The sequence below is a fragment of the Dromaius novaehollandiae genome, chromosome 9 (genome assembly GCF_036370855.1).
Source record: "Dromaius novaehollandiae isolate bDroNov1 chromosome 9, bDroNov1.hap1, whole genome shotgun sequence".
In the NCBI taxonomy this organism is placed as follows: Eukaryota; Metazoa; Chordata; class Aves; order Casuariiformes; family Dromaiidae; genus Dromaius; species Dromaius novaehollandiae.
Window position 1 is genome coordinate 30413172 of NC_088106.1, and position 24301 is coordinate 30437472.

The following is a 24301-nucleotide window of genomic DNA, read 5'->3' on the forward strand; positions in this document are numbered from 1 at the left end:
GACAGATCCCAGCAAATGGTGCTGGGCAGAGACCAGATCTGGAATAGCCAGTGTTGATTGCGATCACTCTCAAAGGCTCAAGAAGGCAGCAGCAAAGTCAGCTCATCTTCTAAAGTATGGCAGTGCAGCCGCTTCTCTGGAGCACTTTCCCTCTGCTCTGGCCAGTCAAGCCCAGGGGCCCGACAGACAGGAAAAAGGCTTTCCCAGAGCTGTTTAAAGTAGAGATTTCCTAATCTGGCCAAAAGATGACGCATTTCAAAAGTAAGAAGCAAAACAAGCCCTGTTGTTCCAGACGCTCCAGTTTCTCCTGCCTTGAGAGCATGCCACACAGCAGCTCTGCTGAAAGTGCATGTCAAACAGGTGCTCCTGCCCGGAGCCTACTGTGTGTGTCCCACCTCCTGGTCAGCTGATTTTGGGGACCGGGAAGCAGGGCAGGGTATGGAGCAGGTCTTCTGCCCTGCTTGTGACAAAGCCCCTCGGATCCTGCAGGTGAGTCACCCAGCTGCAATCCAAAGCTATTGGTCTGCTGAGAGGTTTGGTTGAATCCACTTCAACTCTGGCAGATCCCAGCTGGGACTGACCTCCTACAGAGGTAGAGCCGGCTCCTGTCTGCACTGCGACAGCAAGGAGGAATCCTGCCCTGGCTCTGTCCTTACTTCAAGGTGTGGAATTGCATTGCAAAGCCTCAGTGCGTTGCCCCTGTTTGCTGTTGCTCTCCCACAGGAGCGATGCTCTGCTGCCCAAACAGGAGCAAGGAGAGGCAGCACCCGGAGGCCTCTGCAGGAGAATTGCTCTGGTAAAACGTGCAAATTTCAGGACTGCAGCATGAAATCTCTTCTGGCACGAGCGCAGGGGGAGCACGTGCTCTGGAACTGGGCTGGCCCATCTTTTGGGCTTTTGGGAGCCCAAGGGCCAGAGAAATCTCCGAGGCTGCCAGCCCCGCAGCTTTGTTTGCACACGCCAGCAATGGCCCTGCGTCGGAAAGACGAAAGCGGAGGCCTACAGGGACGTGAATGCAGCAACCTCTCCCTGCTGCAAGCTGGTAACAAATATTTTGGGGAGATGTAGGGACTGCAAGGCTAAGTTTGACCTTCAGAGCAAGCACCCCATCTCCCGATGTCCGCAGCGGGGACCCAACAGCCTCGCAGGGCTTGGCACATAGCAGAGCTATCGAGAAGGCTGCTTGTTGAGAGGCTGAGCAATGACATTCATATGTTTTATTGTCACTGTTTTGATTCCTCTTAAATCTTGGCTGTCATTTCTGTTTTGCAAATGAATCCACTAAAGGGTGGGGAGAAATGTGGCTCCATCACTGATGGACCTGGCTAGGGGAGAGTGAACGCATTGCTCTAGTGGAGGAGCCGGGTGGCTCCAGAGATGGACTCCGGCCAGGGTGACCTGGCAGCTCGAGCAGATGAAATGTGGTCTTTTGAGATCTCTCCCCAGCTCCCCTGTTGCAGGCACCGCTATGTCATCTTCCCATCCCATTTCAGTCATGTTTCTTTCCCCGGCCCACCCTTTCTTTTTGTTGGTTGCTTTGGCCAGGAGGAAAGGGTATTTAGAAATAAAGGAGCCGGAAATTAAAGCAGGAGAGCTCCTTGCAACTTGCGCTGTGGGCCCTGTGGCCTCCCCGCGTTTGGTGCCCAGAGCTACGTGGTCCTCTGCACGCAAAGCGAGCTGCAGCCAGGCAGTGCTGGTGCTTCCAGCCCTCATGTTGGCAGAGAAAAGCATGATGCAGTGTTATGCTCAAAATTTCGTAATGGGCAAAAGGGAGAAAATGGCCAAAAGTTTCTTATTAGCGTAATCCGAACAGTCTAATCAAAGACTCACTATTAGTTCAGATCTAGGTATTACAGAAAAGGAAAAAAAAGAGAAATGAAACAAAGTCTATTATACAGAAGAAGTAGTTTCCAGCCTTGGGATTTCCAGTGCCAGCCTGTGCCCCGGTGCTCGTCACCCCGTGCCGTCACTGCTCTGCACCATGTCTGGTGTCCCCCCTTCTCGAGGCCTGTGTTGCTCTAGGCCAGCTCTTATAGGAGAGACGAAAATCGCTCATTCTGTGCAGAAAAACTATCTGGTTCCTGCTATCTCTGTTCAACTTTGGTTGTGTCAAGCAAAGATAAGGAAAAGTAAAACAAATTAAGCATTGCCACCTGGTCATTAGAAAAAACGCTGCAGCTAAGCCAAGCGAAAACAAAGCCGTGAGGCAGGCCAAAACAAATTCAGACAGCACAAGCCTGACAAGCATCCATCCTGAGGCCTTGCGAACTCAGTACGTAGCTTGTGGCCTGAGGCACCGAGCGCGCCGCAAGCCCTCCCCACCTGCCAAGGCTGCTGCTCGGCTCGGCCCGACGGTGGGCGCAAAGCCCGTGCTGGGGAGCCGGTGCCGGCAGAGACGTGCCAGGCTCCTCCGGGAGGGCTGCAGCTCCTCCTCCTCCTCCTCCCCGCCCCGGGGCCTGGCAGCTCCCAGCCTGCTGTCAGCATGGTTCGGGCACATGGTTAATCAGCATAACGAAACAAAACGCACTGCAAGAGCTTGTGGAAAGGGAGGATTTTATTACAGCAAATCTCAAGGCGAGGTTGTTTTCCATGTATGCGTGCTCTCACACCCAGGCACCTGCCAGCACCATGGCGCGCGGGCACCCAGGGGGTCTGGCTGGGGCCACACATGTACAGCGCGGGTGACACGGGGTGCTGGCCATCAGGTCCGCCCTGAGTCACTTGGGACCCTCTGGATTGGCAACAGCGAGTGGATTTTTTGACAGATCTTCGGTGACGGTGTCACGCTGCTGCCTCGCCGCAGGGCTCACGGGAGAGGGGCTGGCGTAGGTGACGCACGGTCACCCGACCGCCAGTCTCCCCAGGTCACTGTGCTGGGTCTTCCCTTACTCCGTGCAGCCTCCTGGGCATAAGAAAACTCACACTCCCCCACTTGATTAATGGCCCACAGACTGCTCTTTTAACCTTTTTTTAGCTGTTTCTTCTGGTGCTTTCGCATCCCCTGCTTCCCCTCCATTTTTCATCCATGCCAAGCATGACGCATTTGCAGCCGGTCTCGGCATACGCAGATGTTGGCAGCAAACTGCCCGGCATCCTCACGGTGCTGATGTGGCGTGGGGACGGTCCCCGGGGACGGGCAGGATGGCACCCAGTGCAAAGCAGCCCTGGGCTGGTGGGTCAGAGCCGGGGCGGCGCGGGGAACCCGCCGGACAAGTTCAGCAGCAAAGTCCGCAGTGGTGGGAGGGCTGCAGCCGGCACGGTGGTGGCGGAAAGGCCAGGGAGAGGGCGTCCCCCGCCGAGCGCGGCACCGGTCCCCTGCCGCCGTGGGGTCTGTCCCCTGTCGCCCCAGGGCAACGCTGGATCCGTCCCCTGCCACCGCGGGACGGCTGCGCCAGCAGCTAGCAGCGCCCGCCGGTGCACAAGAAGATGCCCACGGCCATGCCCACCAGGGAGAAGGCCCCCAGGGTCAGGCCCAGCACCAGGGGGGTGTGCGACCGGCTGCTCTGTTTTCCTGCTAGAGAGAGGAAACCCGCTGGAGGTGAGGCCTGGGGCTGGGAAGGCCCCGATGTCCCTCCTGCCCCCCCTGCTCTCAGCGTGCACGGGCCAAGCGCCGGGAGCCGGAGGGGCAGTGCCGGCCATCCCATGCCCGGTGTTGCACAAACCTGTCCTGGCAGTCTGAGCCCTCAGGACGTCCACACAGGAGACGTTAAGGAAGTGCTGGAGGTCATAGGTGGTCTGGGGGTACTTCATGAGCTCCCTGTGGGCGAAGATGGCCACCATGTCCTGCCGGGGCCAGCGCCGCTGCCAGGTGGCAGTGGGCACGTGGAAGCTGAGGAAGGCCGTGCCATTGAGGGTCACCTCGTAGAAGCTGTGGGCCGTGCCGTTGGGGAAGAGGCGGCAGCCCAGGTGGCAGCACAGGCTCTGGGTGTCTGGGGCAGGCGGAGAGAGAAGGCAGGTCAGGCACGGCCGGGAAGCGCCAGCCGGGCTGGAGAAGAGCGCTCCCTCCCTCCGCTGCCTGCCCTCAGTAGCCCTGGAGCCCATTAAACCCAGATTGCCATTGCCAGCATCAGGCCACAGGCTACGTACTGAGTTTGCAAGGCCTCAAGACGGAGGCTTGTCAGGCTTGCGCTGTCTGAACTCATTTTGAGCTGCCTTGCAGCATTGTTTTCACCTGGGTTAGCTGCAGCACTTTTTTTAATGACCGGGCGGCGATGCTTAGTTTGTTTTAGTTGTCTGTATCTTTGCATAGCACAACCTTAATTTTATACAGATAGAAGGCAGAGGCAGTTTTTCAACCCAGAACGAGCTATTTATCACCCTCATGCAAGGATACAGTGTGGATGAATACAGGCTGGTACAGAAGTGGGGCTACTGGACAACCCCAGGGCTAGAAACTGCTCCCCAATGGCCAGTTAAAAGCGGGGCAGAGCTGCTGTGGGGTAACAAAGAGCAGCTAGGACAAGCATCCGACCCACATAAAGCACCCCACGCACAGTAACTGCACAGGTGACACACACTTGCAAGCCAGTGCAGAAAGAGCAAAGTGCAAAAATACGTTAGCAAGCGCATAGGAATGACCCCAAACAGAGCTGAGAGGCAGGAACAAGAAACCGCTGCCTTCAGCATCCCGCTCCTCCCAGGGAAGGATGCAGGATGCAGGCGACTTGTGCACCCCCCTGGCCTGCAGCCAAGGTCCCTAGTGCCCCAAGGGACAGCAGAGGGTGAGCACAACCCCCGGAAAAGAGGCAGACACTAGCAAGTGTGTGCATAGCCGTTTCAGCTGCATCACTGGCCCTGGGGCTTTTTCTATAGAGTAGTATTCATTTTTCTTTCTTTCTTATCTGTAATAACTAGAGCTGAAATTGCAGTGGTTCTGTGATTAAACTGTTCAGGCTTCAGTTATACCACTAAGAAATCCTTGTCTCTATATACGGGGTGTGTTTCCTTTCTGGAACTGGGTGCCCGTGTCCGCACCCGCTCCCCTTGCTCGGGAAAGGGGCACCCTGCCACTCGCCTGTCCCTGGACCGCCGGCCCTGCGCCCCTGCAGCACTGCCCAGCAGGGAGGGCTCCCCTTCCCCAGCGTCCCCATCCCCATGGTGTCCAGCGTCCCCATCCCCATGGTGTCCAGCATCCCCATCCCCGCAGGGTCCAGCGCCTCCATCCCCACAGGGTCCAGCGTCCCCATCCCCATGGTGTCCAGCGCCTCCATCCCCGCAGGGTCCAGCGTCCCCATCCCCATGGTGTCCAGCGCCTCCATCCCCACAGGGTCCAGCGTCCCCATCCCCATGGTGTCCAGCGTCCCCATCCCCTCAGGGTCCAGCGTCCCCATCCCCATGGTGTCCAGCGTCCCCATCCCCGCAGGGTCCAACATCCCCATCTCCATGGTGTCCAGCATCCCCATCCCCATGGTGTCCAGCGCCTCCATCCCCGCAGGGTCCAGCGTCCCCATCCCCATGGTGTCCAGCGTCCCCATCCCCGCAGGGCCCAGCATCCCCATCCCTGCGCCCCTCCAGGGTCTCGCGTCCCCGTGCCAGCGGGACTGGCGAAGCCTCGCCGTCCCCGGCCGTCACTCACAGTTGATGGGCCTCTCCATGTTGATGAGCTTGACCACGTTGGCGAAGTAGTCCAAGTAGGTGGCCACGTCCTCCTTCCTCCTGGCCCAGGCGGCCGGCGGCTCCAGCGGCAGCACCTGGCTGAGGTTGAGCCCCTCCAGGCGATGGCTCAGCTGGCCGTCGAGCGTGGCGTTGCCCCAGAAGTCAGAGTGGCCGTCGGAGACGCGGGTCAGCTGCAGCATGGTGAAGGCCAGCGGGGCTGTGCAAGAGACGAGCTGTCACCCGGTGCTGCTCCCCTCCCCGTCGCCTGCCCCAGCCCCGAAACCTGCTGGGTGGCCCGAGGCCAGGAGCCAGGGCCCCACAGCCCGGCCGGTGCTCCCCATGCAGCCCCACGGCGCCAGGGCCCCCCTTACCCGCCCGGTCGGCCCCACAGGCCAAAGCGCCGCAGAGGAGCAGGAGGCAGAGCATCGCGCGTGGCAAGGGGCCTGGCCCGCGACGGGACGGGGACAGCAGTGGCAGCCCGGCGGGCTGGCGGGGACTTAAGCGCGCCGCGCCGGAGGTGGGGCCCCGGGAGGCGGAGGGTGGGAGTCCGGCCAGGTCTCTCCCATTTCCTCAGCCGGAGCCACCCGCACCCCTTCCCTGCCGGACGGGCCGGGGGGCGGCGGCAGAGCCCGGCCCTGTCCCCGAGGCCGGGGCCACGGCCTGCCCGGGACATCCGGCAGCGCGAGCGGGGCGAAGCAGCCGGATGAGAGGCCGAACGCGCTCCGGGCCGGCGGGAGGGACTGGCGGCAGCGGAGGGACCGGCTGCGGGCGCCGGCCTCAGTTTCCCCTGCCGGGCACCGCTCCGCGGGGAACCGGGGGGCGGGGCCTGTGCGCGGGACCAGGAGGGGGCGTGGCGACGCCGGTGGGCGGGGCCTTGGGGCAAGGGGGCGGGGCCGGGGAGGGGGGCGGGGCCGGGGGGGGGGCGGGGCCTGCGGCGGCGGCCGGTGCCGGGGAAGCGCAGCGATGGCGGCGGCGGCGCTGGAGCTGGAGAAGCTGCGCATGGCGGGGGCCGGCATGGCCATCGCCGTGCTCACCAGCGGCGGCGACGCGCAAGGTGGGACCGCCGACCCTCCCCCGCCGCCGCACGGCCCCCGCGACCCCCCCCCCCCGCCGGTGCCCCCCCCCAGCGCCGCCGGGCCCGGGGGGAAGGGGGGGGGGGCGGCCCGCGGCGGGGTCACACGCGCGTCCCCGGGGCTCCGGCGCGGCGGGGAGGCAGCGGGCGCGGGAGGCAGAGCGCTGCTCCGCGCTGCGCGGGCCGGCGGTCACGTCGGCGGCTCGTTTATCCTCCCGCAGATTAGCCTCGGTGCGCGCCGCGCTGCCGGGATTAGCCGGAATCCGCGGAGCGCCGGTGCCCGCAGGGAGACCTTCCCGCGGCTCCTCGGGGCGCGGGTCTGCGCTTGCATAACCCTTTGGGGCCGCCCGCCGTCTGCCCGGCTCCGCCGATGCTCTCTGGCAGGGCGCGGGGGAGCACCGGGCACGGCCCCTGCCGCAGAGCGCAAGGCCTGCAGCTGGGCCGCTTCCAGGGCCCGAGATAAAGATAGAGCCGAAAACTCGCTTTATGCCGTGCGCTCAAAGCCTCCGTCAGCCATTAGGGAAACCCCTGAAGAGGGACGAGCGTGGCGCGCGGGTGCTGCTGCGGACGGCGGCGGGCTGCTTAGCTCCTGGACGCGGCCCAAGGCGCTCAGGGGTTGCAGAAAGCCGCTGGCAGGCCCCGGCGCACCGCCTGCCCTCGTGCTCCTCGTCCACTTGAGCCAGGTGCAAGCTGGCGGCAGCGGCGCTGAGCCGTGATCGCAGCCGGGCCGGGCTAAGAGCGAGGCACGCTCGGTCCTCGCAGCACGTCCTCCCCTGCGGCCTCGGCCCTTTGCAAGGCTGCCGGTCCGGGGATGAACCGCGTGGAAGCCGTAGCGCGTCCCCGTCCCAGCTCGCAGAGGCACCCGCAGCAGCGGAGCGAAGCAGCACGTGGAGGGCCGCGTGCGCGAGGCTCGGCACGGTGCGCCGAGCTGGCACCCCGCCGCAGCCTGATGCCCCCGAGCGACGGGCAGCAGCTGGGGGAAGTCAGGGCAGCAAACGGTCTCGCCTCGAGGGCGCAGCACACCAGGAGCTCCCGGGGCTGCAGAGCCACAATTTTTTCGGGCCAGGACATATCTGCACAGCCCTTTGCCCAGGGGCATCCGTGTAGCCCATCAGAGCTGGCCAGCGCATCACCCGGCTTCCCGGCACCAGGCCAGGCCGGTGGTCTCCTCCACGCGCGGCTGTTTCCTCTGCATGCCGACCATCACCGCACCATCGCGGGCACACAGCTGCTTATTGCAATAGGAAATAGGGAAAAACCTGTCCTTGGAGTCCAGCCTGGGGCTGCCAGGCGTGAGAGCTGTCACCGCCCGACTCTTGCTCGTGCTGTGCGAGGCCGGTTTCCGTGCTGATGGCTGCTGCACTCAGGCCCCTTTCCTTTCCCCTCCCTCCCTCCCTCCCGCACTGGGAGGTGAGAAGCGGAGAGCCTCCAGGCATGAAGCTGGGTTGTGACGTTTCCTCTGGCTCCCAGGCCCGTGGCAGCAGCTGAGAAAGGTTTATTTCCACCTTTCTCCTCCAAAGAGCGACTGGGGCCTGGGCTCCCGGCCCGCTTCCTCCGCAGGGGTGGTGTTGGCCCCGCAGCCCTCCTGCTGCAGACTGTCCTGGGGCGCTTCTGCAGGTTGTCCCGGGGCCCGAGTGGTGGTAATGCGTCATGTTAGGAAAGCCAAATAACGGGTGTCTTCACCGTGAAGGAGGGATCCAGGATGAGGGTGCTGTGATCCTCTTTGACTTAGCCCCCGATGAGAGGGAATGAGTGGCTATTTACAATGAATTATGCTCTGGGCACCAAGGGGAAGCGTTGGCTTAACAGTCATCTGCCTGGTGACTGCCTGAGATGCTGCCCGTAAGGCCTGGTCCCGTGTACGTGCTGCTGCGGGTGTGCCGAGGCGCTGCCTGCTTGGGGCCGCTCTTTATCCCCTCTCGCCTTTCCAGGTATGAATGCCGCCGTCCGTGCCGTGACCCGCATGGGAATATACGTGGGAGCCAAGGTTTTCCTGATCTATGAGGTTCGATTATCACGTTGCTCTCTCCGGGCGTTGCTGAAGGGGGAAAACAGCCCTGTTCTGCCCCCTCTGTGGTGGACAAGTGCCACTGGTGACACCAGACGGGGACACAGACCGGGGCTGGGTTGGACAGCGTGTTTCTGAAGAGCCACTCTACAATGTTGCCCCCCAGCACGGGCAGACGGGCTTGTCCTGCTTCGGGGGGGGGGGGGTGCGGCAGCAGACACAGGGGTCTGGTAGTGTCCCCCGTGCCCAGCTCCCCGCTGCCAAGCCCCGGTGGGAGCAGGCACAGCCGCCCTCCCCGAGAGGCTGAATGTCCCAGCCGTGAGGGATGCGCTTTGCCGGGGGGCCAGAGTGACCCCCAGAGCTGCCCACACGAGCCCTGCCGGAGCCGCCAAACGTGTCACCCCATGGCCAGCTCCCCCCGGTGCTTTCTGTGTCCGGGAGACCTTGCCAGCTTTGGCCTGCTTGCAGCCCCATGGTGTGCCAAGCAGGACTAGAAGTACCTCCAAGGAGTCTCCCAAAAGCTGGGGCTGCTGCTTGGGAGGAGGCACAGGTGTGTGCTGCCCCTCTCCAGCTCCGCGGACCCATCTCCCTGTGCGCAGGGCAAAGCGTGGCGCCGGGGAACCTGGGCAGGCCTGAGGCACCCCAGCAGGGCAGCACCTCCTACCTCTGCCTCTCTTTTGCAGGGTTACGAGGGACTGGTGGAAGGAGGAGAGCATATCAAGCAAGCAAACTGGCTGAGCGTCTCCAACATCATCCAGCTGGTAGGGCTCGGCGGCCGTCGCTTTGCATGCTCTCTGTATGTGTAGTCTTTTCAGTCCCTCCGTTTTTGCCTGTGCAGCATGCCTAGGTCTCTGTTTTTGCTTGCATGGCGTTTTTCTTCTCCTGTTGCTTCAACTCCAGCCTTTTTTTCCATTCTCCATTGCCTGATCTGTGACCCTCCTAATGGCTCTCCCTGCGCAAACATCCTCGCCTGCCTTCTCACGCCCATCGTCGGCTCCTCCTCGGGCCTCTGCGAGCTGGGATGCCTCGGTGGCTTTGGTCTTGTCCGCGTGGCCGGACCACGCTGGGGCAAGCTGCGCTTGTGGCCCTGGGGACTGGGGTGGGCCGTGGGGTGAGGACGTTGGCTGCTGTCTCGCGCAAGCCGCGGGTAGAGATACGTGTCAGGGACCACGGCAGAGAGGGCAGCCGTGCTGCGGTCCTCGCTGCAGCACTCGCACCATCTAACGGTGCTAGCAGGACTGCGTCTCCGGCGTGGGATGCCTCGGGGCGCAGGGGCCTTCTGGTACGTGCTCGAAACGCAGTCAGGAGCTCGCTGCACGGCAGCTTGGAGCCGGGCTGGGGTGGAAGTGCTGCTTTTCGTCAGTCTGCGTTTTTGTGGCGCGGCGCCTGCAAGGGGAGCGGGTGGGCTCCGTTTACAAGGCAGCCGGCGAGGCAGGTACGTCCCACCCGCCGAGCTCCGGGAGCAATGCAAGCCGGAGCCAGGCAGTCTCCTGCCAAGACAGGACCTGGGGCCGCTTTCCTGGCCGGGATGTGACCCAGAACAAAGCCAGCACAAACGTTCCCCCGGGGACGTGGCGGGGCCGGGCTGCTGGAGCGATCGAAAGCCTTTCTCCGCAGGGGTGGATGTTGCGTCAGCTGCGGAGGGAGCGGAGCTGCGGGGCAGGCTCCAGCAGGGAGAGCGTTCCCGCAGCGACGTGACCGCGGTCTGAAACGTGTCCGAGCCGCCCTGCCGGGAGCGGGGCAGGGTGCCGCTGCCTGCGGGGAGCAGACGGTGCAGGGCAGATGGGGCAGCTGCAGATGGGGCAGCGGCAGGTTCCTCCTCTCTCCCCGCTCACCGCCGGAGCCCTCTGGCCCCGCGCGGGCTGCTGGGGCTGACCCTCGTTTCCTCTCTGCCCCGGGCTGCAGGGCGGCACCATCATCGGCAGCGCCCGCTGCAAGGCTTTCACCACGCGCGAGGGCCGCCTCCGGGCCGCCTGCAACCTCGTGCAACACGGCATCACCAACCTGTGCGTCATCGGGGGAGACGGCAGCCTGACGGGAGCCAACATCTTCCGGACGGAGTGGGGCGGCCTGCTGGAAGAGCTGGTTAAAGACGGTGTGTGCGGCGTGGGGCCGGCGCCGGGCCGATAACCCCTGGGTACGGCCGGAGAGGGCAGGACCCCCACACAGCCGGGTGTTTTGGCATGGTGTGGCTAGGAAATCAACAGGCTCCCTGTGTGCTCGGAGGGCACAAAGCCGAGGGGGAGCGTTTGATAGCACAAGGCAGGTCCCCCCTGACTGAGACCAAGCTTTGCTTTGGCTGGAGTTTTTTTTACCTCCAAGGGTAACTTGTCTGGGTCAGGAAACGTCAAAAAATGGCAAATTCCCACTTCCCTTAGGGGTTTCTTTCAGTAGTCATCCCTCCCCCTCTTCCCCCCATTAAATTAAAATAGATTTCTTTTGTTTTTAATCTGGCCCCAGTTTCCAGCTGCTGGCTGCTGCTCTGCCTTTTTGGTGTGCTTGAAATCCCACGTGCTTAGGTGATCTTTTAGTCTGAGGTCTGAACTGCTAAAGTCTCCGTTGCATCTAATAAAAGGGACTGGGAGCCAGGAAGCGCAGCTGCGTGCTTGATCCGAGGGGGAAGCTGTTTCTCAGGGCTTGGCTGCGCAGTTGGCTTGTTGACATCTTCAAAGGGTTCAATTTCACGAAGGAAATAAGAGAGCAATTAAAAATGGTTCAGCAGCAGTCAGAAAGTCAAGTGGAAAGCTGGGCCTTGTTAGGCAAGGAATAGAGAGCGTAGCCAAAGACACGCATCTCGTGGTCTGTAAATCCGGAGAAGACTTTCCTCTCTGGTTCTGTGCACAGTTCTGGCTGCCAGGGGAGAGCCAGGGCTGCACTAGGACAGAGCTGCAAAGGCAGAGAGGGATCTGGAACAGCTTGAGGAAGGAGGGGGAGACCAGGGCACGGAGGTCTGTGAAATCAGGGATGTTGTGCTGATGAACAGGGAGCGAAGATCTACGAACCACGGGGCGTCTAGCATAGTCCGTGGCAGCGAGTTTGAAGCACACAAAGGAAGGACTGGATGCAGTGTGAGGGCTGCTGCATGTGTGTTGAAAGGGAGAAAGGTGGACTTGCTTTTAGAGATCCTTTGGTGGCCAGTCCATGCCATGGCCCCAGTACAGCCTTCAGGCCAGGGTGGGAGATGGATCCGCTGTGCTGGCTCGTGTGCTGTCATCACTTGTCCTATCCCAGCCCTGTCATTCAAGCGAGAGACACCCAGTTCTTCCTAGCCCAAGCGCTGCCTTGCTCTGCCAGAGACTTTCGCAGGGTTCGGCACAGCTGCAGACTTGCCCCTCCTAGAAAGCGCCTGCCTGTCACCCCCCAGGGCAGATCAGCGAGGACGTGGCGAAGGAGTACTGCCACCTGAACATCGTCGGCCTGGTGGGCTCCATCGACAACGACTTCTGCGGCACTGACATGACCATCGGCACCGACTCGGCGCTGCACCGCATCATGGAGGTGATTGATGCAATCACCACCACGGCCCAGAGGTGAGCGAGCCCTCACTGCCAGCCAGGCGTGCCCTGTCCCTGGGAGCTCATGGAGAGAGCACTGATGCCCCTTCTCTCCCCTTGGTCTCTCTGCAGCCATCAGAGGACATTCGTGCTGGAGGTGATGGGCAGGCACTGCGGGTAAGAGCTCCAGGAGATGGGGAAAGTCTTCAGTGAGCGTTGGGTGGGCTGGGGCTAAGAGAGGGAAGGGCAGCCCAGTGCGCGCAGGGCAGTGCTGTGGGGGAAGCCCGCAGCCACATTAAGTGGCCGAGAGGCTGCCCAGGGTCTCCGCTCTGCTGTGCAGTCCAGCGTCATGTCCTGGGCCAGGCACAACATTGAGCATTGCCCGTGTTACCCTCCCCACCAAGGTGCTGTCAGTCACCTGGTGCCAGCTGGCACGATGCTAACGCCTTCTGCCCCTCCAGGTACCTGGCCCTGGTGTCTGGCCTGGCCTCAGGGGCTGACTGGGTCTTCATCCCCGAATCGCCCCCAGAGGACGGCTGGGAGGACCTCATGTGCGAGAGACTTGGGGAGGTGAGATGGGGGCTCCTTTCCCTGCCAAGAGGGTCATTTGTACGGCCCAGGCTTTCAGTGCCTCCTTTTGGACCAGAGAGCTCCCACTAGATCCAGACTGGAATAGCTCAGTGTTTTGCACTAAGTCCTGGCTGCTGCAGGGCTTGGTCCCCAGGGAGTCTACAAGCCCCCTCTCCGATAGAGCCAGCGCACAACAGACCAGCACTTGTCCGCTGTGAAGTTTCGGGAGCTCATGCTATTGTCTCCGTGAAACGGAGCACTCAGCCGAATGCAAATTGGGCTGTCGCGTGCCAGTGGGCAGCCTGGAAAAGTCTGGCGTTGGAGCCCGGTTCACAAAGGCAGAGCTTTCCCCTTTTACCAGAGCTCGCCCGGAGGCAGGGGCCAGTGTCCCGGTGCTCGACTGGTGCCTGCTGTGGGCTGGCCAGGGTGAGAGACATTCCTGCGCAGCCGAGGCCTCGTCTGCAGGGCAGAGATGGTGGCTTCAGGGAGCTCTCACGCGGCCGCAGCCGGCGCTTTCCTGCAGCCGAGCTCCTGGAGGCATGGGTGGATTTGTGGTGCTGGCAAGGGAAGGAGGCTCGGCCTGAGGCACGGATGTGCTCAGACACGAGTGATCTCAGCTAAGCCAGGCTGTCTGTCTGTCTTCCCTTGTGTTAGACACGCAGCAGAGGGTCACGGCTCAACATCATCATCATTGCAGAGGGTGCCATTGACCGGAATGGCAAGCCCATTTCTTCCAACTACGTGAAGGACGTAAGCGCCCACTTGAGTGCCCTCTCCCCTTTGCCATGGCCAGCCGCTGTGGCCACCTCGTCCCCCTGTCCTGACGGCTTCTTTCCTCTGCTGTGCAGCTGGTGGTCCAGCGCCTGGGCTTCGACACACGGGTGACTGTCCTCGGCCACGTGCAGCGTGGAGGGACACCATCAGCCTTTGACCGTGTCCTGGTAGGTCTTGCAGGGGGACCAAGGGGACTGTGCTCCTTGGTGTGAGCATGGTGGGGGAGTCCCAGGCCTGTGGGAAGGAGGGGGTCAGGCCTTACAGCCTGCAGCACGGGCTGAGAGTGCTGTGGGCCTTGGAGACCCTGTTCCTGGCTTCCCTCTGCCAGCTGCGAAGAACATGCCAGCTCAGATAATGCTGATGTGCTCCCTGCAGCCTCTGCTGTGCCAGGCAGAATGGTGCACCCATTCCTCTAATCCACCACTAACTTCACTGCTCTTAAATAACCCAGCAGCTCTCTGGCCATAAATCAGACTAATGGAGCTGTGCAAGCAGCCGCGTGACTTCCAAGCGCGTGTTTACCTCTTGCAAACATGAGCCCAGGGAAGGTCTCACGTCAGCAGGTCTGACTGCCCAACTGAGAAGCTTTCCCCAGGCACATCTCCTGCTGCCGAGCGTGGACACCAGGAGAGTATAGGGGCGGTGGGTTGGCACCGGCATCACGGGGCTGCGTGTCCCCTTTGCAGAGCAGCAAGATGGGGATGGAAGCGGTGATGGCGCTGCTGGAGGCCACGCCGGACACCCCTGCCTGCGTGGTGAGCCTGTCGGGGAACCAGTCGGTGCGGCTGCCCCTCATGGAGTGCGTCCAGGTGGTGAGTACACGTGAGGCTGTGGTGGGCACGGTGTCCGGGGGCGCAGCTTGGTCTCCCCAGTGTCCGAGGGACTTGGGTGTGTGACAGTGATTAGCTAGGTGAGGAGAGATTCGCATGTGCATCTGGGAAGATCATGGAGCCAGTACATCCCTCTGTGGTTATCAGGCCTGACGAGCCCATGTACTTGTGTAGTGTCATTGGTTTTGCCATCCTGCCCTGGTTGTTTCTTAGGAAGAGCAGTGGCACCATGCACCTCTGGGTTGGTGGTAGTGGGTTGTCCCATTCCCCTCACAGTAAGCGTGTGTGTTACGTTGCTGTGTCTCTCTCTACAGACAAAGGATGTTCAGAAGGCCATGGATGAGAAGAGGTTTGAGGAGGCCATCCAGCTCCGTGGAAGGTGAGGAGAAGGGTCGCCAGGCTTTGTGGAGCACTAAAATTCCCGGCTGGGTCAGAGTGCCCTGCCGCGTGCTGCCTCTGCCGGGGTGAAGGCACTTCTTGGGGGAGGTTTGGCTCCAGCACTAATGTCCCCAGTTTTTAAAGTAGGGTTAAAAAATGCCTCTAAAGGGAGAAAACAAGGATCTTCGTGCAGACCCTGACTGGACAGTAAGGTTTTCAGGGCAGCCAACCCTGGCTGGCACAGTCACGGGGAGAGGAGGGTGTAGAGGGTTGGCCGGATGGAGCACCTTTGGGCTCTGTGCCCTTTGCTGATGCCCAGTCACACGTGTGAAGCGATCCAAGTCCCCTTTCCTCACCAAGAGGTTTCTAAAGTCCCTCTCTAGTGTGGATTGCTCAGCTGTCCCCCTGCTCTGGGGTACTTGGGGAAGGCACTGGGAGCATGGAGCTGCACCTGGGGCTTGGGAGAGCTCAGCCAGGGGTCTGGCCCTTAGTGCAGAGAGGCCAGGACAGCCCCAGATGGGAGACGTCGCTGTAACTGGCTCCTCTAGACTGGAGGTCACCTCCAGCTGTGGAGCTCTCCAGGCTTTCCGTGTCCCAGAGTGGCCACTGTGCCTGGGCCCAGACGTGCCTCAGAGGCACACGTAGGGCTGTGAAGCAGCACAGCTCCCTCCCTGCTGAGAGCAAGCGTTTTCTTTGCAGGAGCTTTGAAAACAACTGGAACATCTACAAGCTGTTGGCACACCAGAAACCAGCTCAGGAGAAGGTAAGGGAAGAAGGAGGTGCCAAGAGCAGTGGGCTGTCTCACTGCTTCATGGCTTCTGCCTTCAGGGAAGCAAATGGGCACACGCAGTGCAGACCTGGTCAAGGGCACGAGTGCGTGTGCTGCTCTCCGTGGAGCCCCAAGCTCCTCCGTGTGCAGGGCGCGCGTGCAGCCCTGGCCTTGCTCACATAGCCCTGATGCATGACGAGGACTGTGGTGGGGCTGATGAAAATGCTGCAGAGGCCTTTGGGATTGTCCTGGTCCCTTCCAGCTTTGGATATGAGAAGCACTGAGACAACAGGTCCTGGCACACTATCCCTGGGAACTCTGTCCAGTGGGGGCCAGCCCCGGCTCAGTGTCCAGCGTGTAGCGTCTGAGCTCTCAGTCCTGACGTGCCCTTCTCCTACATCCTGTCCCCACAGAGCCCCTTCAGCCTGGCCATCCTGAACGTGGGTGCCCCTGCCGCGGGCATGAACGCTGCCGTCAGGTCCGCCGTGCGGATCGGGATCTGCCAGGGGCACACCGTGTACGTGGTGAACGACGGCTTTGAGGGCTTATCCAAAGGGCAGGTAAATGTGCTTTGCTGGGGGTGGTTCAACACCTCATGAATCCAGCTCGGGTGCTGGCTTCTGATGTGGGTGCAGATCTCTGTGGCTTTCCGCTTAGGTCTTTAGGAAGGCTTTGTCGGAGCTAGGGCTGTGCACAGTGGGTGCCTGCACACAGGCAAGCTGGGGTCACCCAGACCTTTTCAGAGTTGGTGGATGGACGTGTGGGTGGGTGTCTTGGGTATCCTGGTGGCATGGGTGGGCCTGGAAGGGGAAGGCCAGGCTGTCACCCACCTGGAAACCAAACACTGGTCCTTGCAGATCCGCGAGGTGGGCTGGCACGACGTGGCAGGCTGGCTGGGACGCGGTGGGTCCATGCTGGGCACCAAGCGGTAAGTGCCACGTTAGCCTCGGCAGGCAGTGGGGCACATCTGTGGGCCCTGTGCTCTACATGGTTTGCAGAGGGGACTGCACCCTGGTCGAGCGCTGGGAGGGGACCTTGCTGTCATCTGTGGGGAGCAAGCCTGTTTGCAGGGATCGGCTGTGCTGATCCCGCTGTCTCTTCCCCCTGCAGAACCCTGCCCAAGACGTGCATGGAAAAGATCGTGGAGAACGTGCGGAAATTTAACATCCAGGCCCTCCTGGTCATTGGGGGGTTTGAGGTGCGGGGAAAATCATCAGTCCTTTTTTTGATGGTGTGTGTGAGTCGGGGTGGAGCTGGGTGTTTAAAATCAGGCTGTGGTATCATTGAAATGAGGGGGTTCCAGCTGAGATGGGGTGCTTGCATGCCATCCAGCCGGGAAGTAGCGATGGTCCCAGCCCCAGGTGGCTTGCAGTGTAAGTAGAGGAGACAAAGAGCGCGTTGTTCTCTCTTTGTTTGCTGGCTTAGGACCTGAGGCCTGGGAGAGGCTTGTGCAAGATAAGGCACAGAGCTGAGATCCGAGCTGGGGGCGCAGGCCAGGTCTTCCGAGCCTGTGCCCACTGCTCGAGGCACAAAGTGGGTTGTCTGCATCTCAGACGATGCAAACACTTGTTATCTCTTTATCGTTACTACCGCTCTGGTAAAGACTGTGTTTTAACGTGGGAGAAAGGACGTGTGAGCTGCCAGCTGGAAGCAGCACGGCTGGGTGCACAAAGGAGCTGGCGCTGGGCTGTTGCAGCCATGCAGCCAAACGCCTTCTCCTAGCCCGAGACCATTCCTAGCTGCTTGCAGCAGAGCACTTTCCTGGCTGCTTGCAGGCCTGTGCACGAGTGTATGGCCTGCCTGATGCTTGCAGTACCTCCTAATTAAAATCCTATCCCTGGCCAGCATTCATTCTCTAATTAAATGGTCACTGGTAACTGTTAGTAGTAGAAACACAGATGCTTCCTCTCAGCTCAAACAAGCTTGCTAAAAACTGTCAGGGTCCTTGGTGTGCAACACGGCTCTGCTGGGTCCTCCTGGGCTGGTTCTTCTCTGTGCCCCTGTGGAGCTGTATCTCCTGAGCTGGGGGTGCTCTCGGTGCAGTGCAGGGTCTGCCCGGGGGGTCTGCCAACCCCCTTGCTTTAGGGGGAGACGTGACCAGGCTGTGAGACGTAAATCCGGAGGCAGGTCCCTGGCAAGCTAAGGCCCTCATGCTCCAGGACCAGCAAATTTCCAACCCTCCGCTTCTTGCAGGCCTACGAGGGCGTGCTGCAGCTTGTTGAAGCGCGTGGGCAGTATGAGGAGCTCTGCATCATCATGTGCGTGATCCCGGCCACCATCAGCAACAACGTGCCTGGGACTGACTTCAGCCTGGGCTCGGACACCGCCGTCAACGCTGCCATGGAGGTGAGGCGAGCAGGGAGCAGCCTTTGGCGTGGGAGGCAGGCCGTGGCGCCAGCCTGCTCTGCGGGAAGCGGAGTCCCGTCACCACAGCGGCTCCCGAGAGCGCGCAGGGGAACCAGCAGGGCTGTGTCTGCAAACCCGCAGACCCGTGGCCCCACGGACACAGCTCTGGCTGACTGCCATCAGCCATCCGCTGCTCTGGGATGCATCCAAAGCATCCTTTCAGCCCATGCTGGGCAGAGGTGGGCACAGATACCTTGCGTTGCAGTGCTAGCACTGAACGGGAAGTGGTGAGACCCCTGAGATCCTGGACAGTCAGGGGGATCTTCCTCCTTGCAGCCCAGGCACTGCCAAACCACTGTGGGAGAAGCATTGGTGGGTGAAAATGCAAAATTATTCACACATCCCATCCCCGCCCTGCCCCAGTTAATGTGCATGCAGGGTACACCATGCCCTGGGAGGTGTTGCCCCACAACCTGTCTCATCTGTGGGATGCAGGCAACTCTGGGGAGGAAGCTGGAGAGGAGAATCTCCCAGTGGCCATTTCAGTGTGTGCAGGTAGCAACAAAATTGGGGCACACTCTGCATGTTTTGCTCTTGTGATCCGGACCCCTCTCATTCTGGCGTCTGCACTAACGAGCACCTCGGTCCTTCTTTTCCCGGTGCAGAGCTGTGACCGTATCAAGCAGTCGGCCTCAGGCACAAAGCGCCGTGTGTTCATCGTGGAGACGATGGGCGGCTATTGCGGGTACCTGTCGACGGTGACCGGCATCGCGGTGGGTGCAGACGCTGCCTATGTGTACGAAGATCCTTTCACCATCCATGACCTGAAGGTGAGCAGGGGAACACGGCTTGGGCTGCGGCAGAGCTGTACAACCCCAGTGCTGCTGAGCTGTGTTTTGGGACTGCAGCGCACACAGTTATTTGTGGCATCGTTTCATTAAAAAGAAGGAAGCTGGAAAGAAGTGCTTGGGAACAGAGCGGGATTTCAAGGAGTGTGTGTCAGTGTGAGGGAGATCTTTAAGGCACCTCAGGGCAATGCCTATGACACAGCGTGGTGACGTTAGTGGCTCTCTAGTCTGAAGTATCGGGAACAGTAGGATCAGAGGCACCCCTTAAGAGCTATCTCATCTCACTGGGTTGGCTGCAGAGAGGGGACGAGGTGCTGTTAGGATCACAGCCTGGGGTTTGTCTTGCAGGCCAACGTGGAACACTTGACTGACAAAATGAAGACGGACATCCAGAGGGGCCTGGTGCTGCGGTGAGTCCATCCCCTCTGCCACACTGCCAGAGGCTGTGGGACAGTCTCTTACCAGCCTGGGAACAAGCCCAGACTGCCCCTGTGCCAGAGAGTGAGCCCAGAGCTGAGCTGGACAAGCCTCCCTGCTTTTGGGAAGGCGGGAGGGGGGGTGGTTGACCACCTCCCACTGCCCAACGCCTGCATGCAGCCAGAGATGGGCCCTGGATGCGGGAGGGTTTGGTGCGCTGGATGCACAGCATCCTCCCTGGATGTGCAACGCTGATACCAAAGGAGATTTCTGCTCTGAACTCCTGTCTGCACCCCAGCCCCAGGCACCCTGCTCAGGAGATGGTCTAGAGACTATCTGATCTGGGCCTCCGAGGAGTCCCTGAGCTCAAAACGTAACAGGTCAGCCCTGCCAAAAACCGGTTAGAAAGCTGGGTGAGGAGTTGGAGGTGTGTGCAGGGCGCATGGAGGGACATCTCTAAGGACATCAAATGAAGGAGCAACCATCCCCCTACCTTCCCTCTGCTCCCTCAGCAATGAGAAGTGCCACGAACACTACACCACCGAGTTCCTCTACAACCTCTACTCCTCCGAGGGCAAGGGCATCTTCGACTGCAGGATTAACGTCCTTGGCCACCTCCAGCAGGTACAGGCAGCTTTGATGGGGGGCAGGACCGCACTGGGGGCAGGCACAGAGAGGCACCAGTGGTGGGGCTGTTTGCACCTTGCCCCAGGAGATGCCCTGGGGCAAGCAGCGTTTGCTGCTGCCGCTGTCTGCTGGGCTGGTGCCAAAGGCACTGAGCGATTCTGCGCGTGGGCTTGATGCCAGTGTTTCTCTGCAACCAGGGAGGGGCCCCAACACCCTTTGACCGTAACTACAGTACTAAGCTGGGAGTGAAGGCTGTGCTGTGGATGTCGGAGAAGCTGCAGGAAGTCTACCGCAAGGGTGAGCGAACGCCTGATCTGCGGCACGCGCCTGGCCTGGGCCGACGTTCCTGTGCCAGAGCCAGGAGGAACTCCCAGGCAGTTTGTGCCAAGCTGGGCTGGTGTTTTGCCAGCCTGTGAGGCTACAAGAAGCCTTGTGCTGCCTGTCCCAGCCCTGTCTTCAGGCAAGCAGTGAGCAGAGGGCACGTCTCCCTGCTACGCGTGTCTGCCCAGTGGGTCTCCGAGCACATTCCTGCCTGCCAGCCACTGCCACGTCCCCTGTGCCCTGGGACAGGGGGAGAACAGCCCGCTGGGATCAGCAAACAGGCAGGAGAATTGGCCTGTGATGTTTTTACCTCCCAGGACACATCTGCCAGGCTCCAAAGGCTCCTCTGCACCCTGGTAGCCATGAAGGAGAGGGGTCTTGCCCCTTCCTCACTGACAGCAGGCTCCAGCACCCACTGGCGAGAGTGGGCTTCCCCCGTGGTTGCCCGTAGCGGCTCATGGCCGTGCTGGTGGAGCCAGGCAGCCCTTGCTGCTGTGCTCTGTGCTGGTCAGGCTGGCTTCTAACCACTCTGCCACGCGGTAACGGTTGGCTGTGTCCCCACAGGGCGCGTGTTTGCCAACTCGGCCGACTCTGCCTGCGTGATTGGGCTCAGGAAGAAGGTGGTGGCCTTCAGCCCCGTGACGGAGCTCAAGAAAGTCACTGATTTTGAGTAAGTTTCTGTTCTGACGCCCGTTCTCTCCCCGTGGTTCACCAGTCTCCAGGATGGCGAGTCCGGGGGGACCTTTCTGGACCAGGGTGATTCTTGCTGGAAAGGTCTGTCCACTCCTGGCTGTCCTGCAGGCTGAGAGCTCTGTCCCTCTCTTGCAGACACAGGCTGCCCCAGGAGCAGTGGTGGCTGAACCTGAGGCTCATGCTGAAGATGCTCGCCAACTACCAGATCAGCTTGACGGAGTACATCTCCGGGACGATGGAGCATGTCACCCGGCGCACACTCAGCATCGAGAAGGGCTTCTAGTCCTGCCAGCCTGAGCTGTAGCTCCCCGCTCCCTCTCCCTCCCATCTAACACCTCCGGAGGGCCACATGGCCCAGGACCACGTGCTCACTCGGAGCACCACAGCAGTAAGTGGGCTGCAGACCTGTGGGATATCTCAGCCATCCCTGAGCGTGCACCCCCTTCCCCAGGTGCTGCTCAGGGAGCACTAGGACCCATGTTTTCAACAGCCAGTACTTTTGCTCCAGACCCTTTAAAGCAGGCAGAGCCTGGCCTTGGTTCCTAAAACAACACAATCATGCCTGGAAATGCTGGCCCAGGGTCTGGTCCCTCAGCAGCTGGGGGAAGAAATGGTATTCCTAGAGCCCAGCTGCACAGCCCAGACCCTTAACCTTCCCCTTTTAGTTTATTCTTACTATTTAACGGTTAAGGATCCAGATTCCTTACTTAGCGGCTTGACCGCATGAGCCAATTGCTGCTTTTAGTTCCCTGCCCTCCAAATTGGGAGGAAAGCTGAGGAGGAGAACTGAGGAAGACGCTGTACTGTTCCAGAGCAGGTGGGGGCCAACCCTGGGGGCTCGCTGCTGCCACACGGGTCCCCACTAAAGCTCCTTCAGTTTTTCATGGCCTTGCTGTGTGTGTCGTCTGCGCGTTGCCCACTGGCTCCATCCACCTCGGGTGTTTGCCTAGTGGGATATCTTGAGAGCCTAGCACAGAGCACTGGTCCTGGCAAGCCCTGCTCCCCAGCCATCTTGCATGACGCTTGGCTCTGACCGCTGCTACGTGGCATTTGGTGCTGGTGCCTTTCTGGCCCCAGAGGCGTGCCCTTTTGTGCCAGGTACTCTTGCCATGAGCAGGGCTGTGCCCATCATGACACCGTTGCTCTGTGAATCTCATGTCTTGTACCGTTCATGGCGCTGCTTGTGTCTTCTAGAGATAAAACCTGCTGGAGCCAAATCTGTGTCTCTGGAAACTGGTCATTGCGTGCCAAGTCCCACTAGGGAGGAGAGGGCCTGTGTTTCCTGGGGGTGTGCGAATACATCGAGGTCCTGCTCCTCTGCTGATGCCAAGTGAACCGGAGTAGTCCCCATCCCACAACCCCAGGGCTGTGCAGGGCTGTGCCGTTGCCAGGAGTGTTAGGATGAGAGAACAGTCCCGTGCTGGGCTGGGACGGTTAGCACAGCCTCGCCAGGAGTGCTGATTTCTGGGGAGCAGTTGTGGGAAAGCAGGAGCCGTCCACAGTGAGCAAATCCAGGAGGCATTAAGACATGCTTGCTGAAGCATGAGGCTTTCTCTGGAGCTGAATTAATGCAAAGCCAGGAGCTTCCCCAGGAGCATGGCTGTGTCTCCAAGCCCAGGCGCTGCTCACATCTCCCTCATCCGCTCTGCTCTGCTCGGGTCTGGAGAGCAGGCCCGCCAGGGGCCTCTCCCAGGCACGAGTTCACACTGTGCCTTGGCTGGCGACCAGTGGGTGCAAAGTCAGCATCCCTCTGTGGGGAGACACTGCAACCCCGGACAGAAATTGTTTCTCCCATGTTTTGTTTCCCACCTTCAAAGAAAGTTCAAAACTGATTTATCAACATGACATGTTTGTTTATAACAGAATTTCTCAGGGTGGCTGCCAAGCACTTAAGCTCCCACTTGCAGTGCTCAGGCCTGGCTCTGAGCTCAGAGGCCTTGGCCAATGCCAGATATCTGAGCGTAGCTGATTTCCCAGGGCTTCCGCGCCAGCCTCTCCTCCTGGGGCCTGCAGCCTCTGGTCTGTGGGACGTCGCCAGCACGAGGACATATCACAGTCCTTTGGTTTGGACATGCTGTAATTCTCCCCACTGCTCCACATGGAGTCTCCCCCTGTGACAAGTCCCCCTTGATTTCAGGGGCAGCAGTGTGGCCCAGAGCACTGCCATGTTACTTGTTCTGGGCTTTGGACAGAGGTTATATCCTTGGGAAGGTGGTAGGTAGGAAGCACCCTCCGGAGCACTGATTTATGGCCCTGCTGAGCTGCCCTATGGACAGACTGCCTCTGAGCTGCTGCACCCCATCCTGCTCCTCAGCATCAGCAGGGCCTTCGTCAAGCCACCGGAACACAGGCCACGGTCAGAGTCAGCTCCTGCACCGCCTCACTCCGATCGCTGCGCAGTGGTGGTCCCACACCTCTGACTCACCACGCTGGAAAGATGGCTTTCCGCCCGGGCCAGAAGCCTCCGAAGGTCCCTGAGGAGCCTTTAAACACAAGTTGTGCTGGATCAGCTTCCACAGGCAGCCAGCTGCTGACAAGAAACTACTGGGAAATGTTTGTCCTCGCTGCTCAATCACCCCAGCTGAGGCAGGTCAGGGCACAGGCAAATCCTGCTGCAAAGCTACATCATCATGCCAAGTGCCAGGTGGAGCCTAGTGCCCAGGTGCAGCCAGCGAGCCCCACATATTCAGCTCCTCTCCAGCACTCCTGTTCTCTGCAGCCTTGCTCCCCTGGCAGCAGGCAGGGCCCTGGAGGGGGCTGGGTCAGTACAGCAGCAAGTCACTGTACTCCAGTGCCCAGCTTTAGCTCAGGCAGGGATGGATGCAGGTTCCCTGGAGGCCATGTCATCCCTGATTCATGGTGTGAAGGGGAGGAGATGTCCCCAAGCACCCTGACAAACTGCACAGCTGGAAGCACTTGAGGACAGGGACACTTTGGCCCTAACCCCAAGTTCCCCAAAACAGCCTGGAGTGCCAGATTCCTGGTGGGAGGTCAGTAGGTGCAGTCCCTTGCATCTGCATCCCGTTCAAAACCAGCAGTGCATGGAGAGTGAACACAGCTACCGCGAGTCCCTATAGGATGAAGCGAGGCCCTGTGTGCCCAGGACCTCATGCATATACCACAGCCCTGGCTTCACATTAGCCCAACTTACAACACAAAAACATCAGACCAGCAGCTGGGCCTTCACATCCTGCCCCTTGCGACCTTGAGGGCACAAATAGACCCTGACCAGGCTCACCTGGGACCCACAACCCTGCCCACAGGCCCTGGGCCTTCAGTCCCCACCTGAGATACACTGTGGGCCCTTGCCTGTGGCATATCATCGCGCTTGGCTCCCAGCTCCCTGTCTGTAAGGGAGCAGCTGCCCTCACTCCTCCCTGACACCACCTAGTGCAAAAGCTGGGCCTGCCGGTGAGCAAAGCCAGCCCAGAGCATTCCAGCCAAACACATGTGCTGGATGCCACCTCCCCTGCATGCTGACAGAGCCCTGGGGTTGCCAGAGTACCTCAAACAGCAGGGCCTGCAAAATACATCATCTGGCAGCTTTACCCTTCTTCCC

At 60.6% G+C, this 24301-nt stretch overlaps 2 protein-coding genes across 2 annotated transcripts; one reads left to right on the plus strand and one right to left on the minus strand.

Moving 5' to 3' along the window:
• Positions 1-2536: 2536 nt before the first annotated feature.
• PROCR (protein C receptor) lies at positions 2537-6439 on the minus strand. The gene is given in 5 exon segments (XM_026100533.2): positions 2537-3511; positions 3663-3929; positions 5576-5812; positions 5967-6105; positions 6108-6439. Coding segments are annotated over 5 exon segments (810 nt in total). The 5' UTR covers positions 6162-6439; the 3' UTR covers positions 2537-3398.
• A 53-nt stretch (positions 6440-6492) lies between these two features.
• Positions 6493-21959, plus strand: PFKL (phosphofructokinase, liver type). The gene is made up of 22 exons (XM_064517080.1): positions 6493-6649; positions 8599-8672; positions 9359-9436; positions 10581-10770; positions 12040-12205; positions 12302-12346; positions 12631-12739; positions 13394-13489; positions 13588-13680; positions 14200-14325; positions 14658-14722; positions 15421-15484; positions 15904-16050; positions 16348-16418; positions 16601-16688; positions 17684-17836; positions 18502-18666; positions 19033-19094; positions 19614-19725; positions 19926-20025; positions 20614-20719; positions 20878-21959. Exons 1-22 carry the CDS (start codon positions 6559-6561, stop codon positions 21023-21025), a joined length of 2349 nt encoding a protein of 782 aa, XP_064373150.1. The 5' UTR covers positions 6493-6558; the 3' UTR covers positions 21026-21959.
• The last annotated feature ends 2342 nt before the right edge of the window (positions 21960-24301 follow it).